At 45.7% G+C, this 12,067-nt stretch overlaps 1 protein-coding gene across 1 annotated transcript in view; it reads right to left on the bottom strand.

Annotated features, from left to right (window-relative positions):
- Positions 1,270-12,067, bottom strand: part of CYP27A1 (cytochrome P450, family 27, subfamily A, polypeptide 1) — a 42,311-nt gene continuing 31,513 nt past the window's right edge. The window contains 8 exon segments of the mRNA NM_001243304.1: positions 1,270-1,627; positions 1,760-1,972; positions 2,062-2,143; positions 2,344-2,510; positions 3,430-3,602; positions 3,732-3,929; positions 4,055-4,254; positions 8,579-8,769. Coding sequence (NP_001230233.1) covers positions 1,508-1,627; positions 1,760-1,972; positions 2,062-2,143; positions 2,344-2,510; positions 3,430-3,602; positions 3,732-3,929; positions 4,055-4,254; positions 8,579-8,769 — 1,344 coding nt within the window. The 3' untranslated portion in view covers positions 1,270-1,507.

The raw sequence follows: 12,067 nt of genomic DNA, 5'->3' as shown, positions 1-12,067 counted from the left end.
AAAGTAAGGACTTTGGACCTGGCCTCAGGGCTGGGGAGCCACTGATGGATTTTAATCCAGGCAGTGACATGATTTTTTAATAGGCTCAAACTCAAATCCCCACAGACTTAAGAAATTCTGCTTTAGGGAGTTCTCGTCGTGGTGCATCGGAAACGAATCTGACTAGGAACCATGAGGTTGCAGGTTTGATCCCTGACCTTGCTCAGTGGGTTAAGGATCTGGCATTGCCATGAGTTGTGGTGTAGGTCACGGACACGGGGCTTGGATCTGGCGTTGTTGTGGCTCTGGTGTAGGCTGGCAGCTGCAGGTCTGACTAGACCCCTAGCCTGGGAACCTCCATATGCCGTGGGTGCAGCCTTAAAAAGACAAAAGACCAAAAAAAAAAAAAATTCTACTTTAGTTTTCTATGACTCAGCAGGAATTTAGTTTTCTATGACTCAGCAGGAATTTGAGGCTGGGCCTCCTTGACCCTTGAATATGTTGACTTTTCAGGCTTGTGTTAAGGTACCCTGGAACCCACTTTCCTTTGAGTTGGCTTCCTGAAGAGGCTGAAAAGCTAAAAATTACAATTCCCAGACTCTCTTGCAGCTAGAGTTCCAGGCAGGACTTAGGCACCACCTCTCAGTTGTAAGCAAGAGATTTGGAAGGTGGTCTGAGACAGAGATCACGCCTCTGCTGGTCTTGCTCTTCCTGTTGTCAGGAGGAGAGGGTATCTTTTTTTAATTTTATTTTTTCTTTAGCCAGCACAAACCTGGGAAACATGGAGTAGCTTTAGGGTCAATAGCTCTAGTGGGAACTTCCCAGCTTTCGTCCTCTTGAGTGTGACCAACGTGGAGCTTCCCAGGCTGGTCAGCCTCCTGGTGGTGTCCCTAGGGTCATTCCTGTAGGCCTGGCCTAAAGCTCTTTCAACCTGCATCCTCGTGGATTCTAGTTGGGTTCATTAACCCTTGAGCCATGAAGGGAACTCCAAGCTCTTTCAATTTTTGTAGCACCTCATTGCCTGCATCTAGGGCCTTTCTGTTCAAAAAAAGGTGCCCCTTTTGGTGGCTGGGAAGTCACTCTGCAGCGTCTGCTTGGGCAGGGCCTCAGCCAATGCCAGGTGAAGGTAAGGCCTCTCTGAGGTCTGGGAAAGCATTTGGCGTTCTCAGTTTCCAGGGAGGAAGGCAGCTCTGCCTCCCACCACTATTTGTAAGTAGAGAGAAGGTGTTCCCCAAATACAGAAAGAGGCTCAGATGCTGGGTCATCAAAAAGAATAACAAAGGTTTCCAGTTATCAGTAAAAACCCTTTTATTGCATATAGTCCCCAAGGTTAGCAGTGTGACATGGAGGCGGCCTTTTATCTGAGAGGGAGATGCTCAAAATAATAAAAGCAGCAAAAGCTCAGGGTTCTACAGGGAGGCACGGAGCATCTCCAACCTCTGTCACCTGGCAGCTCCTTTTTCTCCCGCCTCGTGTGCCAGGGAGCAAGGGAGGAGAGGAGGCTGCCCCAGGAGGGCAGAGGTCCAGCTCATCCCTGTCTCTGCAGGAAACGCAGGCCCACCTTCTTATTGGGAACCAGAACGATGCGAGCCACACTCGTCACTTCCCCCGTCTCAGGGGCCAGAGTCACCTCATACTGCTGGATCAGCTGGGAGGGAAAAGGCACGTGGACGATTAGAGTCGTGACTCCATCCAGTGCCCTACTCTGTGTGCTCCCACCCTGTGCCTCCTCCTCCTTTAGCCCCCCGCTCCCTTTAGCCCTTCTGCCTCTCCCTCTCACCCTTGTCAGCAGCAGCTGCATCTCCAGCTCTGCAATCCTGCGGCCCAGGCAACCCCGGACCCCGTAGCCAAAGGGCACGGAGCCAAATGGGTGCTGGCCCTTGAGAGCATCCGTCTGGTTCTTCCTCAGCCAGCGCTGGGGCTGGAAGCGGTCAGGCTCAGGGAAGATGCTGGGGTCCCGGGACACCACATAATGGCACAAGACAAACTGTGTCTGCAGAGGAAGAAAGGGCAGCACATCAGCGTAAGGGCTGTGGGGCGGGGGGGGGTGGCAGGGAACCCTGGCTCTCCAGCCCCACTCACGTTCTTGGGAAAGAGGAAGCCACCAACTTCGATTTCCTTGTCTGTGATGACCCTGGAGTTCACAGGCACCACAGGGTAGAGGCTGCGGGGAAATGAAGGTGCAGGTCTGCCTCTGGATCCAAGGAGGGCTGGAGGGCCACTCCTTCGGCCACATTCCTCTGGTCCCCCAGGCCCCTCTTCCCATCTCATTGCTGACCCTGGCCACAGCCCAGCAGCCCCCACTTCCCACTCGTCTCTGAGTCCTCCACACACAGACCCTTGCACCTGGGGACGGTATCCTACCGCAGGGTCTCCTTAAGCACAGCTTTGAGCAGAGGCATGTGGGCCAAGTCCTTGTACTGCGGCACCCGCCCAGCGGGCACCATGCCCACCACCTCCTCATGCAAGGCTGCCTGGATCTCTGGGTTCTTTGAAAGATGGTACAGGGCCCATGTCAGCGTGTTGGATGTCTGGGAGGCAGAGTGAGAGAGGAAGTGAGGAGGGATTTCTAGGAAAAAGGTCAGCTGGGTGGTGGCAGGGTTTGTGTGCGAATGAGTGTGTGCAAAATGTGGGAGAAAAATTAATCTCGGAAATGGCAGGATTGGGCTTAGGGATCACAGGGCCCTCCCTCCATGTTCAACCTGCCTTCAGAACGGGCTAAGGACCAACGCCATGGGGAATCACACCCTAACAGCAGAGGAGACTTCAACAGAGAAACCCGATGTGACAAAAAGACAGGAAAGAGGTCCTGCTAAGAAGGTGCTATGGGAGTTCCCGTCATGGCGCAGCGGAAACAAATCCAACTAGGAACCATGAGGTTGGGGGTTTGATCCCTGGCCTTGCTCAGTGGGTTAAGGATCCGGCGTTGCCGTGAGCTGAGGTGTAGGTTGCAGATGCGGCTCGGATCTCGGATCCCGCGTTGTTGTGGCTCTGGTGTAGACCGGTGGCTACAGCTCCGACTGGACCCCTAGCCTGGGAACCTCCAGATGCTGTGAGTGCAGCCTAAAAAGCAGAAGCAAACAAACAAACAAACAAAAACAAAAACAAAAAAAGAAGGTTCTATGGACAAGCTTTTCAACTCTCAGCTTAGATTATAGTGATAGAGAGCAGATTAGATGTGAGATGGAACTTCCCACCTGTCAGAGAGGCTCCAGAGTGGGGTGGGGCAGGATCCCTCTTACAAAAGGACGACTCCCTGCCCACCTCCGCCAGGCTCAACGACCCGCTCCCCACCCCACCCCCATTTTCTTCCAGCTCTACATCCAGGTTACAGAAAGAAAAGGGGCTACCTGGAGGAACGAAGGCCAGGCTCAGGTGGGGGACAGTGGGGAACTGGTTCAGGATGGGACCTGGGAGGCCCTGGTCTCCTCGCCCTCCCCCCTCATGCACCGTGTCTACTCCAGCCATGAGCAGCTCCGGCAAGCTGCCCTCAGCCTCACGAGGACTGAGCTGTCCGCTGGTCAGCAGGAAGTGCAGGTAACCAGATATCCGGGGCTCCTCTGGGCCCCCCGCCTGCAGTTGGGCCTCTATCTCCTCCAGTTTCTGATCAATCAGCTTCTTCCCTACAGGGACGATGGAGGATGAAGTCAAAAGTCATGGTTTCCCAGGACCAAGTGAGGAAGTCCCGAGTGGGACAGTTACCGCACAGACCCTGGGATCCACACCCCAACTTCTTTCCCCAGACTCCTCACCAAAAGAGAAGATGGTATTCCAGCCATCCAGGTATCGCCTCCAGTAGGGCAGCAGGGGACGCGTCCACTTGGGGAGGAAGGTGGCGTAGAGTGAGTTCTGGAACATGAACCCGACAGATCTGACGAAGGCTTTGGTGTCCTGGGGGATGGAGCGCTCCAGGCAGCCAATGCGTTTCTCAAACAGGATGTAGCAAATAGCTGGCAGGGCACAGGGGCCGTCACAGGAGACAGGGCCACAGGATGGTGTCCAGGGGGCTTTGAGGGGGAGAGCACAACATACCTCTGACCCACGCCCACCCCAGCCCCTCCCCTCACAAGGGTACCTTCCAAGGCGAAGAAGTAGAATTGGTGGGCTATGTCGGGCACGTGGTCCCCCAAGGTGCTTTCTGCCCGAAGCTGGTTCAGTCGCACCATGAAGTCATCGACCACCTCATTCAGAGCATTGGTGTAGAGCGCAGCGTCAGCTGGCTTCAGCATCCGCTGGTTCAGAGCCTGGCGCAGCCGGTACCATGACTCTCCTTCCCTGGAGAGAATGGAGGGGCAGCACCAATGTCAGTATCTGATGGGGGTGGTTGGATTAGATGGCATCTTCCCATCCTGAGACCCCTACAGAGTCCAGAAAAATCTCAGACTCCTAGATCTTTCAAATGACAGAATCTTCAAATCCCCAAACTTCAGAATCTCACTACAGCGTAAAGAAAGTGGTTAAGGTGGGCATCTGGAACCAGTATGCCCAGGGTCAAATCATAGGTCGGATGATGACTGGCTAAGTGAACTTAACTCCTCTGTGCCTCAGTTCCCCCTACTGTAAAATGGGAATAAGAGTGCCTTTCTTAGTAGGACAATGAACATGCTTAGATCGGTGCCTGGCAGATGGCGAATGCTGAATGAATGTTGGCTCTGATTATCTCCAGAATCTTTTGTTTGTGAAATGAGCTATGGGGCTACGGTGGTTCCAGTCCCTCTGTGTGGAGGATGAGGAATAAAGGAGGAGCAAATTAAGGTTCTTGGGATGCTCAGATTCTGGACCGCTGTGCTCTGCTTGGCTCAGTGGGCCAAGGGGACAGAGACAGCACCAGGCTGATGCCCTGGGCCCTCTTGCCATAGCCATCTGGGAGGTGGTTGGGTGCCCATCCTGGTTAAGCAAGGATGCTCACATGAGTAGGAATGTGCTTCCCATAGTGGGGCTTAATGTCAGGGATGCCCCTACCCTCAGCTATCCCCCCAAACCTGTTACCTTGCCTAAGCAAGCTGGGCATCAGTCAATTTTTTTTTTTTTTTCCATTTCTAGGGCTGCTCCCGCGGCATGTGGAGGTTCCCAGGCGGCCTGGGGTTTAATCAGAGTTGTAGCCTCAGGCCGACGCCAGAGCCACAGGAATGTGGGATCCGGGCCATGTCTGCAACCCACACCACAGCTCACGGCAACGCTGGATCCTTAACCCACTGAGCAAGGCAGGGATCGAACCCGCAACCTCATGGTTCCTAGTCAGATTCGTTAACCACTGCACAACGACAGGAACTCATCAGTCAATTTTTTTTAAAGCTAGTTGCAGAGTAATAAGTATAACATGGTGCAATTTTAAGAAGAGAGGAAACCCCACATATCCACATGTACATTTTCATGTTTCAACATAAAGTAGGAAGAATACACATTGAACTATTAAGATCGCTCAGGAGGATGAGATGAGACTAAGGGGTAGGAAAACAATATTTTATTACTGGAATTTTTACAGGTATTTTAAAAAGAAAAAGAACATTAAAAATCTTAAGGCAAGAATCAGTATTTTTAATTTTGAAATATTGGTTAACTATACTTCAATAAATCTGAAAAATATATTTTTGTTTAAATGAACCTCAAACCCGAAGAGTTTTCTTTATTATGTTGGGGAAGTCTTCAAAAAAATTAAATAAATAAATTAAAAGTGGTGCTGGAAAAGAAATGAAAACCAGAATAGACCCATTTATTGGAACTTCAGGTTTTAGGTGCTTCTCCAAGAGTAAAAGTCTTCCAACAGAAGGAATCGGATTTGAAGAACTAAAATTAGAGCACTTCTGTGGTTGTTAAGCTATTTCTTGGGGAAACAAGACTTTAAAAAATGAGATTTTAGGGAGTTTTCCTTGTGGCTCAGTGGGTTAAGGACCCAATATTGCCTCTACAAGGATGCTGGTTTGATCCCTGGCCTGGGTCTGTGGGTTAAGGATCTGGTGTTGCCACTAGCTACGGCCTAGGCCACAGCTGCAACTCCGATTTGACCTCTGGCCTGGGAACTTCCATATGCCACAGGTGTGGCTGTAAAAAATTTAAAAAAATGAGATTCTAAAAGTGTATGTGCTAAAACAAACAAAAAAACCTTTACAGGTTAGCAAAATAGCTTTTAAATGCATATAGGGTATGACATATTTAGGAAATTGGCTTTAGATTAAACATTTATAAATAGAATGGTTTAGCTCCAATTCTAAATCTGAACCATCAAGTCCAGAGATGGCCTGACCTGGTGAAAATCTGAGACCTAAATCTTTTTATTACTATTATTATTATTGAGGTCTAACTAATAATATACCATTATACAGGTGTACAATATAATGATTTGATATCTGTATACATGGCAAAATGATCACCACAGTAAGAACAGTTACCTTCTATCACCATAAAAAATTAACTTTCAGGATTTCCTCTCTTGCCAAGATTTGGGTCTCAAATATTGTAGAGCACCCTTGGGACCCAAATCTTGCCTGTAGGGTCAGGCGCCAGGATAAAGATCTTGGAGAACCTTCTCTATTCTTTTTCCAGAACTTTGGGAGGAAAAAAAAAAAAAGGCCTAGGAATTAAGTTTTGAAGTCACCCCCCTGTGAAGAAACAAGGAAAAAAGAAAGACAAGTGATGACAGAATGAATGGACTGGCATCAATGGCAGATAAAAGGAACTTTCCAGCCAGTCTTTCCTTTCCAAATGCGTCAAGACAGTAAGTTCTTGGATTCCAGAATCCGAGAAATCGATTCTACTACTTGATAATCGTGTTACCTCTGGCAAATGGTGCAAAAACCATTCTAGGCTTCGGTTTCTTCACCTATAAAGTGGGGATAATAACACTATCTACTTTATGGGCTTGTTGTGAAGATAAAATAATAAATATAAAGAGACTAACCTGATGCCTGGCATGTCATAGACACGTAGTTAGTTTTATCTGTGTTGCTGCTACTATTTCCACCACCAGGATCAGCTTCAGTCTCTTTAAAAATGACTAAAAACATGGATATCAAGCAACTAGGGAAAATAAAAAGCCATTTGTTTTGAAGTTCTGTCAACATACTACAGTAAAAGAAGCTGTAATATATCCAATTATAAGCTGTGGCCTTGAGAATGGTTTATCACCAATGATTCTCAATTATTACCTTAATTGATATGTGTACATATAATACGTTCAGCCCATCCTTCAATTTGTCACTGCCAAAATAATCTTAACTTTTCTAGGTATAATTTTAAAGCTGAAACCAACATTTATCTTTGTGTGTGGAGAGCATCCATGAAAGTTATAACCAGAAACAAGCATATAACACATAATTTGGGAAATATTTTAAAAATTAAATTGAGGGAGTTTCCTTCGTGGCTCAGCGGTTAACGAACCCAACTAGCAACCATGAGGAAGCGGGTTCGATCCCTGGCTTCACTCAGTGGGTTAAGGATCTGACGTTGCCGTGAGCTGTGGTGTAGGTCGCAAATGAGGCTCGCATCTGGTGTTGCTGTGGCTGTGGCGTAGACTGGCTGCTACAGCTCCAATTGGACCCTCGCCTGGGACCCTCCACATGCTGCAGGTGCTGCCCCCCCCAAAAAAATTAAATCGAGCCCTCCCAACTAATATGACAATAATGTCTTTTCAGCTATAAATAGATATGTCCCATTATGATTTGAGTTGGTAGATTTCAACCATAATGTAGAATAATGGAGCTGAAAATTCTTTTTTTTCCATTTTTTAAAGTTTTATTGAAGTATAGTTGATTTACAGTGTGAGCTAAAAATCCTTTTTTTTTTTTTTTTTTTTGCCTTTTTAGGGGCACACCCGTGGAAATTCCCAGGCTAGGGGTCGAGTCAAAGCTACAGCTGTCGGCCTACACCACAGCCACAGCAACACAGGATCTGAACCATGTCTGTGACCTACACCATAGCTCACGGCAACACCAGATCCTTAACCCACCGAGTGGGGCCAGGGATTAACCCATGTCCTCATGGATACTGGTTGGGTTTGTTTACCACTGAGCCATGACGGGAGCTCCGTGAGCTAGAAATTCTTTTTTTTTTTTTTTTTTTTTGTCTTTTTGCCATTTCTTGGGCCGCTCCAGCGGCATATGGAGGTTCCCAGGCTAGGGGTCTAATCGGAGCTATAGCTGCCAGCCTACACCTGAGCCACAGCAACGCAGGATCCGAGCCACGTCTGCGACCTACACCACAGCTCATGGCAACGCCGGATCGTTAACCCACTGAGCAAGGGCAGGGATCGAACCCGCAACCTCATGGTTCCTAGTCGGATTCGTTAACCACTGCGCCATGACGGGAACTCCCTAGAAATTCTTAAAAATATCTTGGAGATACTCTAGTCCAAGCTTACCATTTTATATATGAGAAACATAAGCTCAAGGGAGGGGAAATTATTCATTTGTTTATAGTCATATGACACATTACTGGAAAAGCCAATGAATGGTCGGAGGACTTCAGCCTTACCCAGCCACCACTTTTTAGATTGAGTATCAGGTTCAAGGACACAGGAAAATCCTACTCTGCCCATTCTCCACTGGCTGCCCAGTGCCTGGCCCTCTGGGGCCCTGTTGTAGTCCCTCAGGCCCCAGCTCACGTGGTGAAGGGCCCATAGGTCAGGCCCTGTAGGTCCCGGTGCTCCTTCCACAGGTCCATGTCGTTCCGTACTGGGTACTTGCCCTCTTGGCGCATCACTTGCTCCAGGAGTGGGGCACTGGCCACGTTCACATGGATCTGAGGCCCTATATAGTTTATCCACATTGGACCATACTTGGCCTTGTTCAGCACCTGTGGGGTTCAATGAAAGCTGAATAACCATGATACTTCCTGGAGAGAGGACAGGATGGGGAAGTGTCTGATGGCCACATCAGAGCAAGAAGTCTGGGCCAATCACATTGTATAGAAGGTAGGCACTGTATTCCCGCCCCCCCAATTTTTTTTTTAAAAAAGGTAGACCAGAGTTAGAATATTGAGAGCAGGGTTCCGCTGTGGTACAACAGGACTGGCGGCATCTCTGTAGCACCAGGACGTAGGTGTGATCATCAGCCTGGCACAGTGGGTTAAAGGATTCCATGTTGCTGCAGCTAGGTCACAACTGTGGCTCAGACCTAATCCCTGGCCCAGATGGTACATATACCCAAGGGAATACTACTCAGCCATAAAAAAGGACAAAATAATGCCATGTGCAACAACATGGATGCAACCAGAGATTCTCATACTGAGTGAAGTAAGTCAGAAAGAGAAAGACAAAGACCATATGATATCACTTACATGTGGAATCTAAAATATGGCACAAATTATCCCATCTACAAAATAGAAACAGATTATGAACATGAAGAGCAGACTTTTGGTTGCTAGGGAAGGGGTAAGGTAGTGGGATGGACGGGGAATTTGGGATTGCTAGATGCAAACTATTACATTTAGAATGGATACGTAATGGTGTCCTACTGTACAGCACAGGGAACTATGTCCAATCTCTTGGGGTAGAAAATGATGGAAGATGGTATGAGAAAAAGTATGTGTGTGTGTATAATTTGTTATATATATATGACTGGGTCACTATACTGTACAGCAGAAATTGACACAACACTGTAAATAAACTATATTCTGATAAAAATTATTTAGAGCGATGAGCATCTGATGGAACTGGGGGAGTTGAAGTTTTGGGGGAATGACGTTTTGGAAAAGTGAAACATGTGGCAAACTGAGGTATGTTGAGGTATAAATATCTGGGGTCCAGGGTTTTAGGGAATCTGAGCCTAGAGTAGGATGTCTTTGGGTCCTTCCTAGAAGCATTTAAATCTACTGCAGCTTGCTGTCAATGAGATGAAGATAAATATTATGTAAACAACAAGAAAAGAAATATAATTGGAAATTCTAGGAAAAACAAGAAGCTGAATGAGAAAGTCAAGATGTACATAAAAAGTAAACCATGTGGTATGAAATTTTTAATAAAGAATTAATTAACTTTGTTAAGGGATATAATTCTCAAATACCTTAGAATTTCTAAAGCACCTGACAGTTGAGACCCATAGCATCTCTGGAATTTACACTGCAATGACATTTTTATAGTCACTGAAAATGAGGGAGAAAATAAATATATTTGGGGGTTTGGCAGGGAAAACTTGAAAAGAATCCAGAAATATTAAGACTAAATTTACTAAGTTATACCTACAAACTGAAAGCAAATGAAACATAGTGGGATAAGCTATGAGATCCTGCTGTATAGCACTGGGAACTATATCTAGTCACCTATGATGGGGCATGAAGGAGGATAAGGTGAGAAAAAGAATGTATACTTGTATGTATCACCGGGTCACTTTGCTGTATAGTAGATAATTGACAGAACACTGTAAACCAGCTATAATGGAAAAATAAAAATCATTAAAAGTAAAATAAAATAAAATAAAGTATTGCCACAAGACAAAAAAAAAAAAAAAAAAAAAAGAAGCGTAGTGGTTTCCCAGGTAATCTCTTAATCTGGGGATGCTGTGAATTGCTCCTGCAGGAGAAGCCATTTGAACTTTTTCAACTGTATCAGTAGCATAGCATTTTTGTGTGAAAGTGGAAGCTTATTACTGAAGAGGTTTTAAGAGGATTGGAATTTGTTCTAGCACAGAAATTAGGCCAAAGAGCTTCTGTAAAAGAAACATTAGAATTATGGAGTACAAATCTATTATTCAAATTATAGAACTCATAGTTCAAAAAAAAACAAAAAACAAAAAACAGCAATGTTAGTGGGTCTTAATCAGCACTGAATACTGGGTTCTCCTAGGGCCAATGCAACCCAATTACTCAAGTGCCTGGAATCCACCCTGAACTAGGGGCTGACTCTGCCGGTTCCCAAGGAGACAGCCTTGAAAACCCCTAACATCCATTTAGTCTTGTTTCCTGCTTCTACCTCCCAGTAATGTCTGCCTGTGCAGTACGGTTTTGAATGGCTGATTGTCTGAAAACCACAACAATTCAGGAAGAGAATAAGCATGTTCAGACATTGCTGGTGGGAGTCTAGCATGACACAACCCTACATGGAGGACCAATTGTTAATATTTATTAAAGTTTACATAACCTTTATAAATAGAGTATAGGTCAGCTACATAATGGAATACTATTTCACCTTAAAAGAAGATGGAACATCTCTTGTGTACTAACATGGGAAGATAGACTGTAACATGGAGAGAAAGGTAGATAGCCAAGATAGATCATTAAATGGAAAAGAGCAGGGAGCTAAATTAGAATATTCAGCATTTGGCTGGAGAGGGTGTGTAGAAAAGGGAACTCTCCTACACTGTTGGTGGGACAGTCAATTGGTACAATCAATATGGAAAACAGTATGGAGGTATCTCAGAAAACTAAATATAGAACTACCACATGATCTAGCAATCTCACTCCTGGGCATATATCCAGGCAAAGCTTTCATTTAAAAAGATACATGCACCCCTATGTTCACTGCAGCACTATTCACTATAGCCAAGACATGGAAACAACCTAAATGTCCATCAATGGACAAATGGATTAAGAAGATGTGATACACATTCACAACGGAATACTACTCAGCCATAAAGGAGAACAAAATAATGCCATTTGCAGCAACATGGGTGGAACTAGAGACTCCCATACTAAGTGAAGTAAGTCAGAAGGAGAAAGACAAATACCATATGATATCACATATTTGGAATCTAATATACGGCACAAGTGAACTTATCTACAGAAAAGAAACAAACTCATGGACATGGAGAACATATGTGTGGTTGCCAAGAGGGAGGGAGAGCAACTGGGAGGGACTGGGAGTTTGGGCTTAGTAGATGCAAACTATTGCACTTGGAATGGATAAGCAATGCAATTCTGCTGTATAGTATCTGATCACTTGTGATGGAACATGATGGAGGATAATGTGAAAAAATGAATGCATATAGATGATGGGTCACTTTGCTATACCACAGAAATTGACAAAACATTATAAATCAACTATAATAGTTTTTTTTTTAAAAAAAAGAAGAATATACAGAATTTGCATTTTCTTTTGTGGAGAAACACTGGACTGACACATCAAAAACGAATTAAAGTGTTTACCTATGGGAAGGTG

This window comes from Sus scrofa, chromosome 15, assembly GCF_000003025.6.
Source record: "Sus scrofa isolate TJ Tabasco breed Duroc chromosome 15, Sscrofa11.1, whole genome shotgun sequence".
Taxonomy (NCBI): domain Eukaryota; kingdom Metazoa; phylum Chordata; class Mammalia; order Artiodactyla; family Suidae; genus Sus; species Sus scrofa.
Note: the sequence above shows the minus strand (reverse complement) of the source record. Positions and strands in the feature narration are given on the sequence as shown.